Genomic DNA, 25,030 nt, shown 5'->3' with positions numbered 1-25,030 from the left:
CACTCACTAAATCCTAAATCTTTTGCAATATGGCTTTTGATGTCATCACTCAATTCCAAGTACTTTCTCTAATATTAACAATGATCTCTCAATTGTCCAATTTGACGGTCTTTTCTGAGTCCTCATCTTTCTTGACCTATCTGTTGTCTTTGAAGAGGACCTGGAAATGAGTGTATAATCTCTGGAAGCTAGTAGCCAGAAGAATCAGGATCTCTTCTTTCCCAAGCTCTTGCCGACTCCACCTCTCATGCAGGCATGAGAACATCTAGTAATCATTCTCTACCAGTAAGTGGAGTCTTAGCAAATGGTCTGAGCCTTGAGTTACAATAGGATCATAGATATAGAGCTAGAAGGCACCGCCATCTAAACCAACCCCCCACTTTGAAGATGAGGAAAGTGAGGCCAGGTTAAGTGACTTCCTAAAAGTCAAATAACAGAAAGTAGAAGAACTGATAATTGAACCCAGGGCTTCTGACTCAAGTCTTGTCCTCTGTAAAGACGACTGCACCTTCCCCCCTCATAATCATTACCTCATTTTTATTCTCACAGGGATCTTCAGGAAGAAAATAAGATCAGACACCACTATCAATCAGTCCTTGATTTACAGATGAGAAAGCCAAGGCATAGAGAGTGTAAGTGACTTGCTGAAGGTCACAGAGTTGGAGAAGTGACTCTGTGGGATTACCCACCTGTTCCAAGATGCCGTTAAGTATCAAAGGCACAGAAATGAATTCTTCAGGAATCTGTTCCATCAAGTCATTATAATATCTCATATCCACTTCAGCAGAGAGAGAACCTATTGTGTACAACAGAAATAACCCACTGCACTATTAAGTTGTATTCTCCATTAGCATTTCACTCATGGGTCTTTGCTACACTAGAGTAATTGGGAAGAAGAGGTCAAGAGATACTAGAAAGGTGTTTGGGGATAATTGCTTCTTTCTAAAGAAAATCCTCCAAACTTCTGATCCTTCTGCTCATGCACTCAATGTTCAAGCCAAACTTAATGTCTCATGACTGAATGTAGGTACCCTCCTTGCCTCTGCTCACCCAACATGAAATGTACTTTTACATGTGCCTCTCAGAGTCCTTGTAGTTCTCCAAGGCTTAGCTCAGGGTCACTTCTTCTGAGAAGTCTTCCTTGATTCCACCCCAACTCCACTCAGTTGATAATATTCTCCACTCTCCTCACATTTGCTAGCATTTTCTCATCTGTGTACACTTTGAGTCCTCTAGTCCCTCTACCCCAGCCCCCCAGAAGAATATAATCCCTTTCAGGGAGGGGCCTGCTTTCTTTTTGTCTCGGTGTCTCCAGTGCCACTTTGTACCCTGTAGGAACTGAGTAAGTGTTTTACTGAAGGGCTGAGCTGAACTGAATCTCAATCTGTAAGGTTTCATACATACTATCCCGCGTTAGCTGTGACTCATCCGTCTGTGTTTTCTTCTTTGATGAAATGGCTGCTGAACTTGCAGATGCTCCCTAAAAGAATCACCAAAAAACATATATCTATGCATTTCGGCCAAAAGAAATGCTCTTAATGATTGTAATGTCTTTTTTGAGATAATGTTGGTGGGTCTTCCTAACTGCCTGTCTGGGTCACTACATCTACCACCCAATCATCTGCGTAGCGTCAGACTACAGTGGAGGGGAAACTATCAGAATCAGGGAGAGCCCATGATGGAAATGAACACTTCTTGCTTTCCTGACCGAAGTGATTGATTTCAGGGAGGGGCAGAACATTAGGAAATTTTTTTCCTGTGGGAAACCTCAGACTTGCCCAAGTGTTGGGCCATAATGAGGTTGCTGAGAGTCAGGGAAATCTTTCCCTATTAAAAATCAGAAAGGAAAAATTAATGTTGCATCATTGTGACATGAGTGCCATCAAGTGTCCTGAGATAAGGGAGCTGGCAGCTACATCTAATCTCTACCCACAATTCTTCAGAGATGTGCCTGAGACTACTGTTACTCTTCTCACCCCATCTTCCTCCTTTTACTTCTTGAAGTGGTATCAATTTATCTCAGGTATTTTCACAGTTTATTCTTCTACACAACATTCTGCCATACCATATCACAAATCAGGAAAACAACTTTCTTTAAATAGTCAGTCAGCCTTTTAATGACAAGAGAACGTGCTACCTCAGGAGTCCAGGGCATGTCCAGATGCGGTCTGTCACTCGAGACTTGTGGCACATTAATAAGTCTCATATTTTCTAAGTAGTTCACATGCTGCCGCCTCCAGTCTAGGCTGTCATATATCAAGCAAGCAATGACTTCAAAAAGTTCAGTACCAAAGTCCAGCTGCAGGAGGAAATGACATAGGGACAGCCAATGAAGGAAAGTTCAAGAAAAAGCTCTCTAGCTACCTAATGTTATAATTGTTAAGCTAGCCCCCCCTTCACATGTATCTCTTTTCTTCACTATTATTATAGTAATCAATAATTAATAAACAATGATTAAGCATTCCAGGCACAGTGCTAAGGGCTGGACACCAATGAATTCAGAATCACCAAGTCACAGAAGCTCACAGCTAAAATAGGGTCGCAGGACCATAGACAACTGTTATAGGTTACAGGGACTTTAGAGTTCATCTGGTCCAATATTCTTATTTTACAGATGAGGAAACTGAGGCATAAAGAGCTCAAATGACTTGCTCAGGATCATAGAGGTAGTAAGTGTCAGAACTAGGATCTGAGTTCAGGTCCTCTCACTCCAAGCTCAGTACTTTTTCATCACTGCCATGCTGTCCTTAGAGGCCATCTGCTTTAACCATATACATCTGGGGAATGGTGAATCATTGCTTCTCAAAGCAGTGCGTTCACTTTTGGGACAGGTATAGCTAGCCTGAATCCAAACTGATTACAAATATGGCACAAAGAAATGATCTAGCAGGGACAAGGACTTTTGAATAACTGAGGCATCTGCTGGAGCTTTCTCTCTACCAAAAGTGGAGTGGCAGAAAAGTTCTTGACTTGTCTTAAAGAATATTCCATCCTTCAAAAAATGTGTGAAATAACAAGGGGGAACTGCTATTCTGGGCTTAACTCTGATCAATAAAGATAAACAAGTTGCTTGAAGTAGAAATGTTGGGAGCCTTGGAGGTTCCACCTTGGAATTTCTGGTAAAAATGGGGAAGAAAGATGGGTAGAGTCTGACATGAAACTTAGACTTTGGAAGAGCAGCTTTCAAAGGGTTCAGAAAATGGAAGCGGCTTAAAAGCAATTTCATCCCAACCCCTTTACGGGACAGGCACTCTAAACGTTATTATCCTTTATCTGGACAAATGAGAATACTGAGGTCCAGAAATGTGAGGTGATTTGCCCAAGGCTGAAGAGTTGATAAGAAGCAGAGACAATATTTAAACTCAAGTCTCCACAGTCCAAGATCCTTTCCACTGTACCAGACTTGAAGGAACAATGCATTTGTGGCTTTGGCCCATAACTAAAAAGCCACCGTCTCTACAGCATGCTGTTAGCAATCCTGTCAGTCTTCTCCTACTGGAACCTTAGGCTCTGCCACCGGTATGTTGAATTCAAATATTCTGTCACATTAATAGACACTCGTTTAGTCAATAAGTTGTGTCGACTCTTCGTGACCTCATTTTGGGTTTTCTTCGCAAAGATACTGGAGTGATTGCCACTTCTCCAGCTCATTTTACAGATAAGGAAACTGAGGCAAACAGGGTTAAGTGACTTGTCCAGAGTCACACAGCTAGTAGATGTCTAGGGCCAGATTTAAACTGAGGACCTTCTGACTGCAGGCCCTATTCTCTATCCACTGCACTACCTAGCTGTCCCTAATAGACACTACAAGTATCTAATAGATGGACTTTTCTCTTATCTTGTCCCAAACTAGGCCATTCCTATCCCACTGGAACTAACTTCCTTGTATGTATTGTTTTCTTCCAAGAGACTGTAAACTCTTTGAGAACAAGGATTTTCTTGCTTTCGTGAATTTGTATACCCAATGCTTTGCACAATGCCTAGCACATAACAAGCCCTTAAAATATTCTATCTGTCTGTCTGTCTACCTATCTATCTATCCATCTATCTATCTATCTGTCTGTCTATCTATCCATGAATAATAGCACTAATAAGTTGATCTGGATTTGAACCCAGGTCTTTTTGATTCTAAGTGAGGAGTCCAGGTCCTACTAAACAATATTTTATTAGGTTTGGTTAAAGACAGAACAAAGATGGTGGATTAGTAGGAAGAAGTGCAGCAAACTCCCCTTCAAAACTCTTCCAAACAGATCAAGAAAACGTATCAGATATATATCCTATGGGGAAATCCAAGGAAAAGTCACAATGAGATATTTTTTCCAGTCCAGATCAGCACAGGGAGATAGAGAAAGAGGTCTATGGACCTTCAGGTCTGTCCAGGAGCTCATTACAGCACTCAGGGAAAGGCTATAAACTAGGGCAGGGGTGGGGAACCTGTGGCCTTGAGGCCACATGTGGCCCTCTAGGTCCTCAAGTGCAGCCCTTTGACTGAATCCAAACTTCACAGAACAAATCCCCTCAATAATAGGATTCCTTCTGTAAAACCTGGACTTAGTCAAAAGGCTGCACCCAAGAACTTAGAAGGCCACATGTGGCCTTGAGGCTACAGGTGCTGTACCCCTGAACTAGGGCAAGAGGAGGTCCCATACCAATATGCGGTATCCCTCAGACATGTCATGGGGCACTGCTATAGGATGAGGTATCAACAGCACCTTCGTTGTTCACTATACAGTTCTAGGTCACTGATTCATGGTGGACTGAGGAGAAGACCTACACCTAGGGGTGGTGTTCCACCCAGATCACATACATATATGCATGCATACATACATGCATACATGCAAATATACATGTGTACATATCCACTAATCCACACTGCTTCTCTAGAAATCTTTTCATGAGTAAGGCAAGTATCTTAGAAGCACCGCCATTTGAATTGATGCCCAAGTGTGAAAAGCACTAACGTCCAATATCAATTTATTATTAGTGCTGGGATTATTTTATTATTTCTAAAAAAGGCACCAGCCTCTCTTCAGTACCTAACCAAAGTCATAGGTCCATTGTTCTATGTGGTTTGTATAGCAGAAAGAATAAATCCTGGCTTTGATTTCTCCAAGCTCTGTGACCTTGGACAAGTCACTTAATTCCTGGACATCTTTATTTCTTTTCATTTGTACAATTAAAATGCTTAACTCATTGGGTTGCTGTGAGGAAAATGATTTAAAAGCTTAAAGTGCTCTCTAAATATGAGTTTTTCTTAATATTATTTTAGTCTGCTCCATGGCCTTAGCCACAGAAACACCACAGAAGCTTTGGAATCAGGTTATATCCATTACTGAATATTTAATGAAAAGACATTGACCACAGTGTTTTGTACGTAGTAGCTACTCAGTCTTTGTGGAATGAATAAACGGAGTGCATGTATTCGTGGTTACCAATGTTCAGGATGGTCTCAGAGAGGAAGCTACTGACCAGTAGTTCACTGTCCGTCCAGTCTAGGGGAAGGAACTCTTCCCTCACCACGTGCTCAAGCCTGGCAATGTCAAAGAGATTCGTTTCAGGTTTCCCATTATTCAGAATTGGTTCCAAGTATTTCCAGAAAATTTCAAGCTCTTTTACTTCCTTCTCCTTCTTCAGTTTTTCAGCTTCTATTTCTTTTGACATTGTAGGCACATCTATATTAGATAGAGGAGAAAAAATTTTCTTGCTTCATAGGAATTTAGAGAGGCACATGTACTACAAGGTGTCTACTCGGCACCGGAACATTCCAGGAAGGACATCACTGTGTGACACTTCCTGGGATGGACTTCTCAGTATCTTAGGCAACTTTCTAAGATGGTGAGATGGAAAGCACTTGCTGATCTGCTTGATAAAGGCAATTTCCTCACTGGGATTTTCCCACAACAATGAAATCACAGATCCAGTAAAAAAAAATCAACTAAAAATGTATAAACCAGCATTGATGAGTTTGGTGTAAAGCAGTCTGGGGTGAACTGAAAAAATATATATATGTATATGTATACATAAACTCACATATATGCACATACCATAGATATGGCATATAAATCAATTCCCTTCCTTCCTCCCTCTCTCTCCCTCTCTCCCTCCCTCCCTCCTTCCCTTTCTTCCTCTCTCCCTCCCTCTTTTTCTTCTTTCCTTCCTTCCTTCCTTCCTTCCTTCCTTCCTTCCTTCCTTCCTTCCTTCCTCCTTCCCTCCCTTCCTCCCTCCCTCCCTCCCTCCCTCTTTTTCTTCCTTCCTTCCTTCCTTCCCTTCCTCCCTCCCTCTTTTTCTTCCTTCCTTCCTTCCCTCCCTTCTTCCCTCCTTCCCTCCCTCCCTCTTTTTCTTCTTTCCTTCCTTCCTTCTTTCCTTCCTTTCTTCCTTTCTTCCTTTCTTCCTTCCTTCCTTCCTTCCTTCCTTCCTTCCTTCCTTCCTTCCTCCTTCCCTCCTGCCCTCTTTTTCTTCCTTCCTTCCTTCCTTCCTTCCTTCCTTCCTTCCTTCCTTCCCTTCCTCCCTCCCTCTTTTTCTTCCTTCCTTCCTTCCTTCTTTCCTTCCTTCCTTCCCTCCCTTCCTCCCTCCCTCCCTCCCTCCCTCTTTTTCTTCCTTCCTTCCTTACCTCCCTTCCTCCCTCCCTCCCTCTTTTTCTTCCTTCCTTCCTTCCTTCTTTCTTTCTTCCCTTCCTTCCTTCCTTCCTGCCTGCCTGCCTGCCTTTCTATCATACTCTTTAAAAGAATGTCACAACAAAAATGGCTCATCTTCCTGCAAAGGTTGCTGATCCCTGTTTGAAGTGGTTGTACATCAGTGTAAGGGGATTTCAGTTTTTAAAAGACAGGCTATTTGTCTGTTGAAGTAGAGGAAAGAGAAGCTCATAAATGAAGGGAGCTAAGGATCTGTTTAGGGCACCACTTTTTCTGCACATTAATAGCATTTGCACTAGTAACGACAACAACGGTGAGCAATGTTAAGCTTTTCAGTTACAAAAGAGAAAACTGGGCATCTGGTAACATACTTTCTGACAGCAGCGAGGCCTCGTGTGGCTGGCTAAGGCCTGCCAGGTGTGCCTTCAGAGGTTCGTAATTCTCAGAAGTTATCTTAATCACATTGGATACAGGAATCCCAAGCTCCGCCATAATTGCCAGTAGCTGTGGATTGTGAAAGCCCGTGAGGATGAAGTAATGCTGGGCACCATCGTCTGGCTCATCATCTGCTCGGAATATAATAAAAGAAATCAGGCCATCACAACACTACAGAGCATGTCAAAGGCCATCCATTCAACAGGTATTTACTATTCCTGTGCCTTGCCCAAAGGAGGCCCATTGGCCATGGCAACATCAAGTGCCCCTTGTTTCCTTCATGCCCTTCCAGCCAAGAAAACCTGGACAGTTTTACAAGCCCCCTGATTAGGTGTGCAAATATAATATGTGAGCCATTGGAGATGAAAATTCTGCCTCCAAGGGATGAGTAGTAATGATAACCAGCTTAGTCTCGCATCTTTGTTCAAAGTAAAGCCTTAAACTTCTTTGTGTCTAATAGTTTTGAGCAACATCTGGGCTCACTCTTGAGTTATGAGCAGCTACAATTCTGTGGGGGATTTTATAACTTGAGGGACAGCGTGTTTACAGGATAGGGAAATACAGTATATGGAGTTGCTTCCTGCAAAAGAACTGCCTGTATGAGCAGAAGTGGTTGCCAAACATTAGGTCAGTGGCCATGAATTATTTCATTCAGTGTTCACTTAGTTTATTTTTGCTTCAGTTATCTGTGGTTTTGTCAGTGTGGCTCATTCTTCCACGAAGGTATATCATAACTGAGAGGGAGGCGTCATGGTAGACTGAAAGGGGCTGTGGATTTGGAATCAGAGGGCTCAGGTTCAAATGTGGCTCTGCCATCTACTGTCTGAATGATCTGAATGAGACTTCCTACACATTTGGGCCCCAGGGTCCTTATCCATAAGATAAGATGCTTCAGACCAGATGAACTCCTAAAGACCCCTTCTAACTCTAAACCTATGCTCTATGTCTGACTATGATTTAATAGACAGTCTTTGACTGGGACCAAGAAATTGCCACGCAGTGACCAACCGGGGTCATAAACCCTTCTGAATGTAGCTGCATAGAAAGATTGTCACTATGCTCATGTGGGAAGACTTTCTATCTACTATAAGTAGTGCCTATATGTTATTGGCGTAGCTTTCGAAAAGCCAAGTTCATCTCCAGGCTATATAATGAAGGCTATCATGTATTATATACACATACCATAGATATAGTATATAAATCTATTTCCCTTCCTTCTTCCCTCTCTCTCCCTCTCTCCCTCCCTCCCTCCTTTCCTTCCTTCCTTCCTTCCTTCCTTCCTTCCTTCCTTCCTTCCTTCCTTCCTTCCTTCCTTTCTTCCTCCCTCTTTTTCTTCCTTCCTTAAAACCCCATTTTCTAGCATGGTGCCACGTATGAAGTCGGCATTTTGGAAATACTTGTCGGATTGTATTGGACACGTCCCTCCCCTGACCCTACCCCAAATTAGCACATGCACACTCCGAATCCTTTTATGCAACACCTCACCCTGTGTGCTCCACACCCACTCCCCAGAGAAACTACAAGGGGGTTAGAACTATGCCAACCAGATATCTTACATCTTCCATGTCTTTGCCACCAAGGTCTCAGAAGGCTAGAATCACTCAATTGGAACTAGCACTGAGATCAAAAGCCTATTCCATCCTTCATGCTGGATGTAGGCTGGAAGCATTAACTTTTGAATTTTTCCTTCTTAATTATGTTCCCGCTTCCACAAATCAAAACTCCCTTTGGGGACAAACTCAGCTCTCCTGAAAATTTGTATGGGGGAGGGGCAAACCACCAACCAACTGAGAGGTATCAGAAACTGTTAAATTGCCTGGGCAGCTATGGCTGAAGAACCCCCAATAACAGAATGAAATGACTCAGCAACTAATATCCCATCAATCTATGAATTAATCTCTTCCTCAGCATCATTTACCTCCATCAGCCGAAACCCCGGTTCTCTGTCCTCCTCTCTTCACATGCTGTTTTCAGCATACCCCATCACAAACTCCTAGTGGACAGCTTGACAACAAGCCCTACCCCACTTGATGCTAGCATCAAAAAACAAGAACAAGAAAAACTGCCCTGTTGCTCCTTTGTGGCTCCAGAGAAATCAAGCCCCACAGGCAGACACAAGGCCACTTTCTGAACATCCTGATCAATAAGGTTCAGTAAGATCCAGACTTATCAAAGATCATATTCAGCCAGATTAAGCTCATTGCCTTTTTTTTCCCTACACTGGTAGATCAGAAGATTTATCAGTCCAGCTCAGATCTTGCCTTCTTTCCGTTTCCCCAAATTACTATTGCTCTTACCCCTCCTCAGCTTAATCTATATGCATACATGTGCAGATAGGTACTTAATATTATTTGATTTGATTTATTGCTATCGACCTGATATACCCAGACTTGAGCAAAGTTCTTGCTAAAGTCTCTCATGCCATCCTAGTGGACAAGATGGAGAGATGTGGGCTAGGTGACATATGGTTAACTGTATTCAAGATGGCTTAAGTGACCAGATCCAAAAAGCAATCATTAGTCAATTTTGTTAATTTAGATGAAAGCCTCTAATGGAGTGCCCCAGGATCTGTACTGTTCTAAATTTTTATCAGTTATTTCATTGAAGGCCTAGAAGGCACGCTCATCAAATCAGATTATGGCATGAGGCTGGAAAGGAAACATACATATCAATGTAGAGTCCTTCACTTTGGTTGAAACATTAGCTTTACAAGACTGAAATAGGTGTGTGAGATTTGTCTTAATATGAATCAACCAAACCTCAGACAGGGAATACCTGTCTGAAAATACGTGATGTGGTCATCTGATACAGTCATTTTACAGGGCTTGGAAAAAGATGAACATTACGCATGAAAATTCTTAAGTCTTACAGACCGATGTATGTTTTTATTGCCTCTTCTTCTCCCCGCCGTTTCAACATGCTGCCTTTTTTCACTACTTGTCCTTGATCTCCTTGGTCCTTTCCCTTTCCTCCTTTCCCTTTGGCTGGTTTCTTCTCCTTTCCAGCAGCCTTGACTTTTCCTTTTTCTTTGTCTTTTTCTGCCTTCAGTTTGTCTTCCAGTGCCTGGAAAGAGAGAATGTGGTCATGGTCTCATTGGGGAGAACCAGTACCAACAAGGTTCTTACACAGAGTGCTCTGAACACAGAGCTAGGGAACCACAGGAAGAAGTCATCAGTCACTCAGTGATTACCAAGCTCTGACACAGCACCACCTGCTTTCCAAAGCACTTTCCTCTAAATGATCGTCTCAGGTATTAATTTAATACTTATTTAACTATACTATATATTATGTAGACATATATAATATAATGCACAATATATTATTTATAATATGCATATATGGCATATTTATATAGTACATGTAGTATAATTATAATATATATTATATGTTGTATATAGTAGATTTAGTATTATATATAGTAAGTTACATAATTATATATTTTCATTATTTAGTTGTTTTCAATTGTGTCTGACTCTTCATGACCCCATTTGGGGTTTTCTTGGCAGAGATACTAGAGTGGTTTGCTACTTCCTTCTCTAACTCGTTTGATAGATAAGGAAATTGAGACAAACAGGGTCAAGTGACTTGCTCAGGAACACACAGCTTTAAGTGTCTGAAGCTGGATTTGAACTCAGATCTCCGTGACACCAGGCCCAGCACTCTATCCACTGTGCCACCTAGCTGCCTGTAATTATATATAATCAAATCTAATTACATATAATATTATATACTTACATAATACCTTATATGATATAATTAATATAAAAGGTAATAATATAAGCATTATTTTCATCCTCTGCTTAAGAGGTTAAGATAATAACATTCGTTTAATGCTTTTTAGGTATACAAGTCATTTTACACGTAGCATGTCCTTTGATCTTTACAACAACACTGTAATATAGATGCTGTTATTTTCATTCCCATTTTACAGATTGGCAAAGAGGCTGAAAAGGGGTAAATGACTTACCTAGGTTAACACAATCACTAAGTGTCTGAGAAGAGATTCAAAGTCAAGTCTTTCTGACTCCAAATCCAGAACCATCCATTATGCCACTAACCTGGCATCAAATAGTTACTAAGGGTCAGGGTTATCTCTCAAATAAACTTTAAGTAGGATTTGAATTGCAGGGGCAAGGGAGTGGGGATAAGACGTCAAATAGGAAGCTACTGCAATTGCCCGGATGGGAGACGGGGCAACTAGGTGATGCCATAGGGGATAGAGCGCTGGGTGTGGCATCAGGGAGACTCCTCTTCCTGAGTTCAAATTTGGCCTCAGACACTTACAAGCTGTGGGACCCTGGGCAAGTCACTTCACTCTGTTTGTCTCAGTTGCCTCATCTGTAAAATTAGCTGGAGAAGGAAATGGCGAACCACTCCAGTATCTTTGCCAAGGAAACCCCCCATGGGGTCACCAAGAGTGGGACATGACTAAACAACAAGACTGGGTAGAGGTTAATGACTTTAACCTTAGGGCTCTTTTTTAGTCTACCACACATATATTCCCTCCCCCCTATATATACACCTCTTGACTCTCTAAGGTACTCATTCGCTTTTAGGATCTGATACATTTAATTTTGCATTTTATTACATGTTGTCTTGTAACTAATGGTCCCATTTGCATAAGTCTTGTAGGTACAAAGTAAAATTGTGAAATAGGCAGTTCTTTCTTGATGGTCTATCCTCTTCCCTTTCAGACTATATTTTCTCCCATCCTGCTGCTCCTACCTGCTTCCCAATATCTATTTTGTGTTCTATTATATGTACTCACAAACCTTTCTCAGGTGTTACCTTATATTTTTACCTCTGAGGAGGGCTAACTTTCTGAATTTAAAAGACCACTTGAGATGGCACTAGAATAGGAATTTTAAAAAGTCTTAGAGTGAAAAGATGCATCTTTTATCAAGTAGGCATAAATAAGAGTAAAGATCCTTGTTAGCTCATTTTGAAAACAATATTTGCCACTGCCAAAATGATTTGAGAAAATAAATTTTGCTATTTTTGAAAGGCATGTGGCTAACACAATGAATAGCCATAGCATAGAAACTGGGATTTTCTCTTAAATACATACAAGGGTTTGTCATCCAGACACTCAATTGTTTGATTTTGCATTAAGGCTACCAAACTCAAGTACGAAAATGACAGCTTTGATTTCCGTTACAGCCATAGCCTCTGCTTTGTAACAGCTGCTCAATGATACATGCCTCTAAGATACCCAACTATCTGTATATACAATTTAAAATAAGAACCCATCAGGGAAGTTATGCTCATTATTATATGTTTTTCTCTGTTACATAGCAGACATTTTGAAAATAGAATTAGAAATTCTGCAAAATGAAATGAAAATATCACTTGCTTAATCTAAAGTGAGAATTATTTGATGAACTGCATCAAGATCTCATGATATTTGTCTGAAGTGGAAAGAGACAAACATTGACATAAAATTTTAGTTGGTAGTCAACAAAAGTATCTCAACTGAAATATGCCCACCCTGCAAGCCTGAAATCATCTGAACACTATTGGTATAGCACAGGTTGAAGAGCTTCTGAATAAAAAGGTTTTGTAATTTGTCACACGCTGCTCAGTATTTTGGAGGATCAGGCAATTCAGTTTACATGTGTTAAATGATACATAATTTTTATGATACAGTACTTCCATATGACTTCTATGTGTATAGACAAGTGGTTCTTGGTGTGCTAGATGGTTTGAGAACTGGACTGAACTTTACACAATCCATAAATCTACTTGAATCTTTCAACTCTTCGGCAGTGTAGTCAGATGAAAGTTTCTGTGTGCCTTAATTGTGCACAAGAAAGAATAATACTGTGTTATGTGCAAAAATAAGTTGAGGATCACCAATATAAAGTCATAGAGCCATAGAACGACCTTAGCTGGGGAGGGAGAAGGGAGGGGAGGGAGGGATTTAGAGAGGATTTAGTCGAATCCCTCCATTTTACAGATGACTGAAATAGCATGATATACCAGGTATAAAGGGTGCTGGATTTGGAGTTAAGACTTGAGTTGTATTCCTGAGTCTTCCATTTATGATCTATATGACTCTGGGCAAGTCCCCAGATCTTCCTGGCTCCAAGGGCAATACTTTCCACTTCTCCACACTGCCTCTCATATTTTCTTTCTTTGTGTCTTTAATTAAAGGACACTACAACTTAAGTTACAAACAAAAATACTGACACTTTCTTGCCTTTTTTGGTTTCTCTGATCACACAGCTCTTCCCATGTACAGACCAAGGTGGGTTTCCCTCTGAAAATTTATAAAAGCTGCAGATTAAAGAACTGGAATGAGCAGCCTCTCTTTGAAATGCTTTGGAGGTAACTTTTTATCCCAAGCATAGAAACTGAGGCACAGGCAGGTTGATCTGGAGTTTATTCAAAGTAACACAATTAGCATTTGGGAGAGACATAAAACTCAGATTGCAGGACTCCCAGGGGGGAAAAATACCAGATTGACTAAAACATTTATTTTTAAATTATTTCCCTGTGGTCAGTCATTTCATAGGCAGTAACTTAAAATAAATTCATATTTAGTAAAATTATGTTGAAACTAACAACCAACAAGAGACAAGGAAAATGTGTACTCTAAGTCAGGGAGATAAACAGATGGATTTATTGACTGGGAACCGGTAGAGACAAGACAGCAAATAAAGTCTGAGAAGTGGCTGGCTAATACTCCAGCTTTCAGGGAGCATAGAGTGTGTGAAAAGGAAAATGGGCAATAAGGTTGGAAAAAGTAATTGGAATTGGTCTGTGGAGAGCCTTAAAGGCCAGGCTAAGGACTCTGTATTTTATCTAAGGTGCCATTGAAGGCTTTTTAGTAGGTAAGTAATGTGGTTGGCCCTGTACATTAGGAATTTTTGAGGGAAGCTGTGTAAACATTTCCATAAAAGTTGACATCTTCTGTACAATTCAGTCTTTTAGAGCTACCTAAAACATCACAAAGTTAAGTGACTTGTCCAGGATCACCCAGTCTGTATTGGTCAGATATAGGCCTTGAACGCACGGCTTTGTGGCTATGAGGTCAGCTCTTTATCCATTATAATACACTGTTCCTCACAACCAACATAGGAGTAAACGCAAAACTTTAACTGAAATTCTATTGCTTTAGCTGGCTTATCTAACTATTAAATTTATTTGATCATGGAATAAGTAAATAGTGATTTCAAGAATCAAGTCAAAGTCGGCTTTAGGCAAGAATTGTACAAATGGTGGTTGGTCTGTGTGAGAATCACCTTTTATCTACTAACCAGGAGATGAACAGGGGGAGGGGGCTGCAGACTCACAGTGGGAAAGAAATGGAGATAAAGTAGATGATACAAAGCCCACCAGGAAGAGGAAAGCATGCTTCCTATTATGCCAGATATCAAAGCAGGAAGCCACTGCCCTCTTCCAAAATGCACACTCAAAAAGAGGGGGAGAGGCACCAAGAAGAAAAGAGCGATACCCACTTGTGAGCCATAAACAACACTTACTGCGTTAAAAAAAATCAGTAAATAAAGGAAAGGATGCCATGACATGTAATTTGAAGCTGCTGAGCCCTTTTCAAGTATGCCACTCCTCCATGAGGTCATTAGGGTTGCTTCTCCCAACCCCCAGTACTCCACATCTGGTAAGTACAGTCTGTGTATATGCATGAATGGATTAATATCATGTTATGAATGAACCTCTGTGTAGGCCACTGTATGTGGGCATGTGTATTAGCACTAGGTCCATGAAGCTTCTTAACCAGAAGACTCTTGGAAGCTAATAAATCTTTGAAAAAGGAACTCTGCATTTTTTATTTTGTCCTAATCCTCCCTCTTTTTTGACCTCATAGATCTAGGAGCTTTGGAGTTTTGTTAATTACGATACTTCTCCAAATTTCTACCCTCCTGAATGCTTGGTACTGTCATTCTGGCCTTCAGTAAGTTGGCTCCCAACTATAGTGCCAGACCTAAGCCTTGATCTTTCTTTCCCCATCCTAATAGTGGACCTATATCAACAACAGCAACATCATTATTAATAACCACCACTCACCTTTCTATAGTGTAATATTAGAGCTCTTTCCTCACAACTCTGTGAGTTGGCAGCTCCAGTGTTATCTCTCCCCCTCCCTGCCCACCTCTACCTACATCCATTCATAAATGAGAAAGTTGAATGGTTAAGTGATTTTGCCTGTGGTTTCAAAGCTAATCAGAGGCAGAACTGGGTCTTGAACCCACTTCCAACTTTAGGGCCAATGCTTTTTCTACTCTGAACTCCTACACTTCATGATACAGCAGCTGTAACTATTCTGTGGTATGAAGATACAACTATTTTTATTTTTCAAATTCATGCATTCAATTGAATCTTTCCAAAAATTTATCATAAGCTCTAATTAATTATCCAGAATTTCATTTAATTTTTATTAAAATACTATTATATCTGTGTTACAGATGAACAAAATAGGCATCTCTGGTAATGGTTTATTATTTTTCTCCTTAGTCCTATTTTTATAGCTTACTCAGGACTGGGAATCATGACAGTAATATCCTGGCCTCAGTAATCCATGCAAAAAAGGGGACTCTACCCCATTTCTGAAAAATTCCAACCAGTTAGTGAGCAAGTTATTCTTTTCCTGAAATCATGCTGGTCCCCTTAAACTATAAAGTCCCTTGCCCTTCCTTTGGCTGATTTCTTAAAAACAGTTTCTAAAATTTTTAACCACAACTGAATCAAAACTAACCAGTCTGTAATTTCCTGGTATGTCCCTATGGCTTTTCTTTTCAAACAAATGAAAGAAAAAGATTTTTTTAAAAAAATGGCATTATGTTGGCTGGTTTCCAGTCTTCAGGGGTTTCCACTGAACCAAGTTGGAGAATGTCTGGGAAAGTGGCTCTCATTTCTCTTCTAACTTCCTTTTGTGGAGACTCTGGGTAATTCATGGCTATAGTCGTGATGTATTATTATCAAATTGCAGCACTCTGAGTGGCTGAGGAAATGGCTATCAGCACCCCCTTCCACCTTGTCACCCCTCTTTTCTGTTGTCTTTCTTTGTCTCTAATTCAGTCAAACATATGGTACTTGAGCAGGCCAGAGAAGGAACTCTTCGGCCTTTCTAAAGAGACATGGTTTCTAAAACCAGTGAAGGGGGGAGATGGATCCTGGGCTCATAGAGTCAGAGCTGAAAAGGACCTCAAAAATCAGCTAGCTCTTTCTACTTTCTCATTTTACAGATGAAGAAACCGAGTCTCATAGAGTGAAATGCATAAGGTCATACAGGCAGGAATAGAAGTTAGATGTAAACCAAAGTCTTCTGAATCCAAATTGAGCATCTTTCCCACTGCACCACTGTTTCATCTTGGGTTCTTTGGTGAAATTTACTAACTAGAATGCAAAGCAGTTAGTATTAATTTATCTCTTTTCCTAAAGACCATTAATTAATATGTGAGTGTTCTGAATTCACTGGAGAAAAAAAGTGTAAGTCTATTCCAACCCAACAAGCATTTATCGTGTGTGTCTATGTGTGTCCGTACATACATGTATATATATCTCTACATATATGTATGTGTGTATATACACTTGCTTATATAGTCCCTTACAAATATACACATATATACATACACATACACATGCAACTATCTTCCTAACTATGTTCAGTGTGGTATTATTATGAAAAACAATCAATCGCTTGTGGATGTTTCCACTTTCTTTTGCTGGTTTAATTCCTTTTCCAAGTTAAATTCTTAGATGAAGTTAAATATTTTAGAACACACTTAAGGGTTGTGTTTTCTGACATCCAAAAATTAATATATGAGCTGAAGTAAAAAGGAACTGACATTGTAGGAAAAACACATTACCTTTACACTATGGTTAAATTAAACATAGGGATGAAAGTAGAAAGAACACAAATAGCTCACTTAGAAAGCATGAATAATGATTGGTTATCTTGGCAAGGTGAAGGTTAACTGACAAATTGCCTGCAAAACTCACATCTATGTGATGTTGATACCTATTCATGGATGTGCTGTCTTTCTATTACAAAATTCACACTGCAGTAAAACTGAACTCAGTTGAAACAACAGACAGAAAAGGCCAAATGCAATGTTGGATTTGAACCCAGATCTTCAACCTAACTTTCTCCCCTTGCACCACAGTTCCTCATGTAGCTTCCATCATTTAAAAGTTAGGAAGTTCATTTACTGGGTAATGACTAATTACAATCAGATTTCATCAGTTTGCTTTGCACTGACTCATATGGTTGTGACTTAAGGTTTGGGGCCAATGCTTTACAGCATTTGTCTAATAAAGATATCATGTTTGATGGTGTAATTATCTTCTCACAAAGTTCTATCCCTATCAAAAACTCATTTGTGTACCTAAAACTCAAGGCTGGACTTCTTTGCGCTCATAGAGTTTTATTCTAATAACTGTATCAAGTGCTCTCATTTATATAATGTTACAAAGTTTTACAGTATCTCCTTTGGTGCTCACAACAACTCTGTAAAGTAGGTAGTGTGATTTTAGTAATCGTATTTTAAAGATTGAGAAACTGAGGCTCAGGTAGGCAAAAGGACTTGCCGAAGGTTACATATCTAGGAGATGATGAAGCCAAGATGTTATGTGTGTGTGTGTACATATATATTATATGTATATATATATATATATATATATATATATATATGTGTGTGTGTGTGTGTGTGTGTGTGTATATATTATATATGTGTGTGTATATATACATATATAATTATCTAATTTATATTTATTTATAACTATGCTTGATGGCTTCTGTTTATGCCAGCATTATACTTAAGCAATAAAACAAGTCCATTGGCATTTATTAAGTGCCCCATAGGAAGAGTTATCATTAGATATTCAGTAGTACAGGATCATAGACTTGGAGCTGACCTTTGGGATCATCTAGTCTAGGTCCTTGATCTTACAGATGAGGATACTGAGCCTTAGAGAGGAAGTAGCATGTCTAAGTTCACACAGGTAGAAAGGTAAAGAGCTGAGGTTTGAATTGAGGCTGTTTAGCTACAAATCTAGTACTTTTTCCACTATTCCATGTAGATTCCAAAGCAAGCAGAAGATATAGTCTCCTTTCATGGAGCTTAATGGTTCCAATTAAATTTTTTGCTTCTGTATAATAGTGAATTTTAAGGTAGTTGCTAAAGGGTATTTCAATACTGATGACTGGTGTGCTAATTTTTATATTTAAAGGTTCTAAACTCTCTCAGGTATTTCAAAAGCACTGACTCTAGGAATTCTGGTGGAAAGATTCTACATGGTCAAAATCTACACCAATGGCTAGAGAACTTTCCTGGAAATGACACGCTGTCCTTAAACTAGATAATTGACATAGGCCAAAAAGCTTTGAAAAGTATAAAATACTCTAAAAAAGTTCGGAATTAATATTGTTTTCTTTCTCTTTTTTTTCTTGGCAAGATTTCTACTGATTTAAAGAAATTACAATGTATTTTTATCACAACAATGCTTTGAAGTGAGTAGTAGAAATTTTATTATTTATCTACATTATATAGATGAGGAAATAGGTTAAGAAATTATTTACTCACGGTTATCAGCAAGTCAGAATCAGAATTGCAGAACTTCAGAGACCATTTGGTGTTTGAACAATCTGACTAGCAGCTTCTGTGGGGGGTGTAAGGACCTGCCAACAACCAGTACACAGAAAGCTGCCAACACAGGTTCTTTTGATCTGCTTTACTAAGGAAAGCATTTTAAGGGGTTAACAATCTTATTTTAATCCAACATACAAATACATCATTCACTTAGTTCAGGGGAAAAAGCCAGCACCCTGGACTTTAGAGCAAATACAAACAAATTACAAACATCAACAGACAGACCTTGTCTGATTCAAATTTCAATGCATAGTAACCAGAGTTCAACAAAGTCTCAGCATCCGGGTTTACAAGCTGGAGGGCTCCTTAGCTACAGCTGCCCAGAGTCTCCTCATCAACACCATCTCCAGAGCCCCGCACAAATGGCTCTGTCCTCCCTTCTTATAGGGCTTCAGACATCATCAAACATCATCTGAATCACCAGAGCTCAGGCTCTGGCGATTGGTTCTTGAGTTGGCCCCTCCCCATAGGACCCTGGGAGGTTCACATCCACATGGATTACATTAACACCTAATGGGGTTTGGGCCTGGGGCTTAGCACCTAGTAAAGCTCACTGAGATAAGTTGAGTCACTCAAAGAAAACAAAGGCCATTCTGGTTACACTCCACCCCTTGTTCTAGGATACATAATCTAATCAGCCATGTATCCTAGAACATACATTGTGATCCAATTACAAAGGAAACTAAAACATATCATTCATAATAAAGCAAAATACATCATTCAGTGACATTCCCAAATATTGGTTTACAATTCAAATGTGACCCACCCCTAGGTCCCAGCAAGATAATTTCTTCAATCAATCATTCCCAAAATAATTGTTAACTATTCAAATGTCCACCCCTAGGTCAAAGCAAATTAATCTCTTAAGCTCATAAAGTGTCCAAATAAAGTGCTTCTTCAGCAGCACACTGCCATCGCAGGCTTTTTCCCAGTACCCCGAGGCACGGGCATGCTTTAGTTAGTAAAGTCCTAAAGCAAACAGACAAGCAAATAGAGTTCTCTTGGGGATATCTCCTCCCCAAACTGCTGTTGCAGGCTTCCACGTGGCACCCAAAGTCTCAATTTCAAAGAAAGAGTCCAAACAAAGTTCTTTTAGGGTCTGTTCTCCACATTAAGTTCCAGTCCCCGGTTCCAAGTCCTGAGGGTCCACTGGGTGATAAAAGCCAACAGGGTGGGGTCCCTGGGGGTCCAAGGCACTTCCCCCACCCCAACAAAAACAAATCCATGCCTCCCTCCTGGATCCCAAGCAGCCCAAGCTGAAGGGACCAAAAAGGCAGACTCAGTGCCTTGCTGCAAAGTTTCCATCTTGCCCCAGGGCTGGACTTCAGGCTCCTGGGTTCCAACTCCAGCTGGCCTCACCTGGCTTCTTCTGGAATCCTGATGTAGGTGGTTCCCCATCTTTGTGCTCACCTCACCAAAGTCAGTTGGAAAGCAGCTCACTGCTCTCACCTTTCTAAAGTTCTCATGCAGTCAGTCTTCTGCTCTATCTGGGTCAGTATTTTGGCAGCTGCAGTCTGCTTCTTTTTTCTCACCAGCCCCTCCTGCCAAATCTGTAGGAAGGCCATTCTCCAAGTCTCCAAGGCCATTCTCCACTCCTGTTTCAAAACTCCATATACAATATAATCTCAAGACTTTCACCCTTTCATCACAGTCCCCCAGGGCCAGGCTTATCAGCTTAAGCCCTGGGAAGAAGGGATTATCTCCTGCTCCCAGCCCCTGAGAAACCATGCCCAGCACTTCCACGGCCTGTTTTCCTTCAGGACTTTGTTGCTCCTGAGGCTGCACAGAACCATAGCCACTCCAAGTACAAAGAGCAATCCAAAAACTGGGAAACATTCAACCAACCCAGTACCCCAACACGCCATGCTTTCCATGTTAAAGGCAGAATCCTACCGACTACGCCATTTGTTTCAACGATCTGGCTAGCAGCTTCTGTGGGGGTATAAGATTCACCCACAGCCAGCACCCAGAGAGCTGCCAACAGCACAGGTTCTTTTGATTTGCTTAATTAAGGAAAGCAAGGTGAAGGGGTTGACAAGCTTACTTTTAATTCAGCATACCAATATCATTCAGTTAGTTCAGGGGAAAAAGTCAGCACCTTGAACTTTAAAACAAATTACAAACATCAACAGACAGACTTTGTCTGATTCAAATCCCAACACATAGTTACCAGAGTTCAACAAAGTCTCAGCATCTGGGTTTACAAGCTGGAGGGCTCCTTAGCTACAGCTGCCCGGAGTCTCCTCATCAACACCATCTCCAGAGCCCTGCACAAATGGCTCTGTCCTCCCTTCTTATAGGGCTTCAGATATCATCAAACATCATCTGAATCACCAGAGCTCAGGCTCTGGCAATTGGTTCTTGAGTTGGCCCCTCCCCTTAGGACCCTGGGAGGTTCACATCCACATGGATTATGTTAACACCTAATGGGGTTTGGGCCTGGGGCTTAGCACCTAGTAAAGTTCACTGAGATAAATTGAGTCACTCAAAGAAAACAAAGGCCATTCTGGTTACATTTGGTCCAACTTTTATCTGAATAAGATTCCTCTCCAGAGAAGACCTGACAAGTGGTTGAAGTTGCTTGAAGGAGAGAAAACCCACCACCTGCAAAGGCAGATTATCTGACTTTTAGAGAGTACTAAGAATTGAGATATTCCAGATATCCAGGCTAAATTCGAATCTCTACAATTGCTACCTAGTAATGCTAATTCTCATCCCTGGGGTCAAGTTTAATATACAAGATGCTGGACACTGCAGGGTGGGGTAGAGGGATGCAAAGACCACTTAAGACATTATGGTCTTTACACAGGTTAGCTTCATTTCTTCCACCTGAGAATATCTTTATTTTCCTGTTTCTAAAAGATGAGAGAAAGCACATAGAAATCTCTCTGTGCTGCATTATCTATAGAAGAACATGCTGTTCATGGCACTGGGCCATTCGAATGGATTTTCAATGAGACCCCTAAATAGTCCGGCTATTCTGAGGAGTGATAATGAGTGAATGGATTTGATTTTGGCATCACATTGCTAAAAATTTTTAAGAGTCTTGTTGGATCAGGTATAAATCTTTGTGCCAAGCGTAGCTCCACTTCCACAGACAAATTAAATGAAATCCCCACAAGCAAATGAAATATCCAGACAGGTAATACGTGAGCAGAAAAAGAAAATGGATTGCTGCTAAAATAGCTTTAGCTTGGTCTAGAATTGAAAATGTGATATTCTAGCAGATAAATGCCACGCAGAGGGGCAGCAGATCACTGGGGAAGGGACACAGGATTTTGAGTCATGCGCTCTGAGTGTGAGTTCTGACTGCCACCAACTAATAGGTTTCAAAGAAGGGTAGAAGGTTGGGATCAGTCTCCTAATTTTTTTTGTTTCCTAATATATGGCCTATGTCAGGACTGTTGGATGGAAATCACTATTTAAATGTGAACCATTATTTTCATCTAAGATATTTAAGGCCTGATTCAGGCTGATTCTTCTCTGCCTCCTCCCCTCCCCTTTTTGAGGTTGCTTTCATTTTTTTCTGTCCATATTTCCCACCTCCTTTTTGTATGACCGTTTAAATATGTTGCTAGAAAAACAACCCTTGGTATATACCTGACATCAATGGTTGGCTAGTGATGCTCTCTTCACATAGTGAGAACTAGCAACCCTCCAATAAACAAGCATTTATTAAGTGACTGCTGTGCAAGGTACACTGTGCTAGGCATGGGATACATAAAAAGAAAAAAAATGAAACACTGTCCTCAAGGAGCTTACATTCTTTGGGTGGAGGGTAAAACAAAACATACATATGTAAGTATAGACAAACAATGTATAAGAAAGTATAGGGGAATTTGAGGAGAGAGACACGAACACCTGAGGGGGATCAGGAAAGGTCATGTGTAAGAGGTGGTGCTTAAGCCAGTTTCTGAAGGAAGTCAGGGGTTCTAAAAGGCCAAGATGAGGAGGGAGGGCAGTCTAGAATCAGGGACAGCCTATGCAAAGGAACTGAGATGGAAGATGTAATGTTGTTTCCAAGGAACAGCAAGCTGATCAGTTTGGCCGAAATGCATAGTGTATGGAGAATGAACACTAAGATACAATATTATTTTAATTTTTAATTATTATTTTTTTATTTTTATCTTATTATTATTTTTAACAGATAGGATCATCCCACATTTGCTTTCGAAGCCACTGAGTACATTTTACGATGAGATAATTGAATCCCAGAGGAGTCATGCGGCTTGCCCCAGGTCACACAGGTGTTGATGGAGGGAGGATGTGAACACAGGACCTCCCACTCCTGTCCCTTTTCCATGTATATATTTTTGAGAAATCAAATCCTCTATCTGGAACCTCATTTTCTTAAAGGAACCTTGGTGGGAGGAGGCAACCCCCTGAGCTAAGGCACCACTGAGCTGTGGGATTGTGAAGAGATGAATTGCCTTGAATGAAGAGGGTCTGAAACATCATTTCATGAACCTCTTTGGCTGTCTGGTGAACCATGAGGTCCCCTTCTCAAATGCATAAAATAAAAAAAAATAAAAAAAGATTACAAAGGAAATCAATTCTATAAAAATATCCCAACTGGAAAAATAAGAGAATCCGTGGATGGCAGCAGACTTTACAAACCTCTGCTCTGAAGAGACATGTCTAGGTTTCATTTCTTGTCTCTTTCCATCAGAGACCCACCATCTTACCTTCTTCTCTGCAGCCCTTCGTTGTTCATCCTTTTGTTTGAGGTTCAGCAGTTCGTATTTAATGAGTTTCCCAATCAGTGGCTGGGTAAGTTTCTCTCCGGCAATTGTAATGGCTCTGGCTGCACTTACTACCTGTGGGGACAGAGCAATGATTAGGACAAAAAGGGGTCATCCGCTGAATGAACAATGGTGCCACATTCTTCCCAAGGTTCCAAGAGAAAACAAGCATTTCAATTTCATGATATTTGAATTTTTTAATATTTGAGGATAATAACTCATAATTACTCAATATTTTATAATATCCAAAGTTCCCTGCAATGGTGCCACCTTGGGGGGGCCTGAAGAATTCTGGAACATTCTATAGGGCCATGATGTACCATAGCACAAACAAATAGGTATGGGAGAAAGGAAACAAGTATTTACTTGGTGCCTACTATGTGTCAGGCACTATGCTATATACGTCACAAACAGTATCTCTTTTGACCCTCACAACAACTCTGGAAAATAGCTGCTAGTATTCCATCCTCACCCCCCATTTTGCAGTGGAAGACTGCATCAAAGAAGGTGTTATGGTGGGGCAGAGCCAAGATGGCGGCTGGAAAGCAGGGACTTGCTTAAGCTCTCCCCCAGGTCCCTTTAAACACCTGTAAAAAATGGCTCTGAACAAATTCTATAGATGCAGAGCTCATGAAATAGCAGAGGGAAGCAGGGCTCCAGCCCAGGACAGCCTGGATGGTCACTGGGAAGGGTCTATCCCACGGAGCTTGGAGCAGAGAAGAGCAGAGCCCAGCATGGGCTGTGCCAGGACCAACCAGACTGGGAGCCAGGCAGAACAGGCTGTAGGGCCCTGAATCATTGAGCTGTGGCAGTCACCAGACTTCTCAACCCACAAACGCCAAAGACAACAGAGAAGGTTAGTGGGAAAAGCTGCTGGGACAGAATGAAAGGATTTCACGGTTGGCCACCACCCTGGGGGCAGCAGAGGTGGTGCAGCTCTGAGGCTGCTTCCAGAGCTATAGCTGCAGTTGCTTCCGACCCCAGGCCTACCCGGTGGGAAGAATTAAGCCCCAGATTAGAGTGAGAATGCAAAGCCTGCTTTTCCCTGCCTGGATCTGGGCCGCAATCCTGATTGGTGGTTCTTGGGGGAGGAGTGCTGGTGTGGCAGAACTTGCTGTGTAGAAGTAGCTCTGAAAACAGCAGTGCAGCCCCTCAAGCTTGGGTCAAAGTACTCTCTACTCTACGAGCAGGCTCAAGGGTCAAGTAGTTGCCTGGGAACATGAACAGGCAGTGAAAACAGTCCCAGATTCAGACTCAAACTTTGGAATCTTTTTTTGGTGACAAAGACCACCAAAACACACAGCCAGAAGAAGTCAACAAAGTCAAAGAGCCTACATCAAAAGCCTCCAAGAAAAACATGAATTGGTCTCAGGCCATGCAAGAGCTCAAAAAGGATTTGGAAAAGCAAATAAGAGAAGTAGCAGAAAAATTGGGAAGAGAAATGAGAGTGATGCAAGAAAACCATGAAAAACAAGTCAACGACTTGCTAAAGGAGACCCAAAAAATACTGAAAAATATACTGAAGAAAACAACACCTTAAAAAATAGACTAACTCAAATGGCAAAAGAGCTCCAAAAAGCCAATGAGGAGAAGAATGCCTTGAAAGCCA

At 40.9% G+C, this 25,030-nt stretch overlaps 1 protein-coding gene across 1 annotated transcript in view; it reads right to left on the bottom strand.

Moving 5' to 3' along the window:
• Positions 1-25,030, bottom strand: part of SPAG17 (sperm associated antigen 17) — a 263,389-nt gene that overhangs the window by 153,907 nt on the left and 84,452 nt on the right. The window contains exons 4-10 of the mRNA XM_036767111.1: positions 23,365-23,496; positions 9,941-10,130; positions 7,004-7,198; positions 5,470-5,672; positions 2,135-2,299; positions 1,405-1,480; positions 690-796 (exon numbers count right to left, since the gene is read on the bottom strand). Of these exons, the coding sequence (XP_036623006.1) occupies positions 690-796; positions 1,405-1,480; positions 2,135-2,299; positions 5,470-5,672; positions 7,004-7,198; positions 9,941-10,130; positions 23,365-23,496 (1,068 nt within the window). The remainder of the gene's footprint in view (positions 1-689; positions 797-1,404; positions 1,481-2,134; positions 2,300-5,469; positions 5,673-7,003; positions 7,199-9,940; positions 10,131-23,364; positions 23,497-25,030) is intronic.

This window comes from Trichosurus vulpecula, chromosome 7 (assembly GCF_011100635.1).
Source record: "Trichosurus vulpecula isolate mTriVul1 chromosome 7, mTriVul1.pri, whole genome shotgun sequence".
Classification (NCBI taxonomy): Eukaryota; Metazoa; Chordata; class Mammalia; order Diprotodontia; family Phalangeridae; genus Trichosurus; species Trichosurus vulpecula.
The sequence above is the reverse complement of the archived record's forward strand: the minus strand, read 5'-3'. Positions and strand labels throughout refer to the sequence as shown.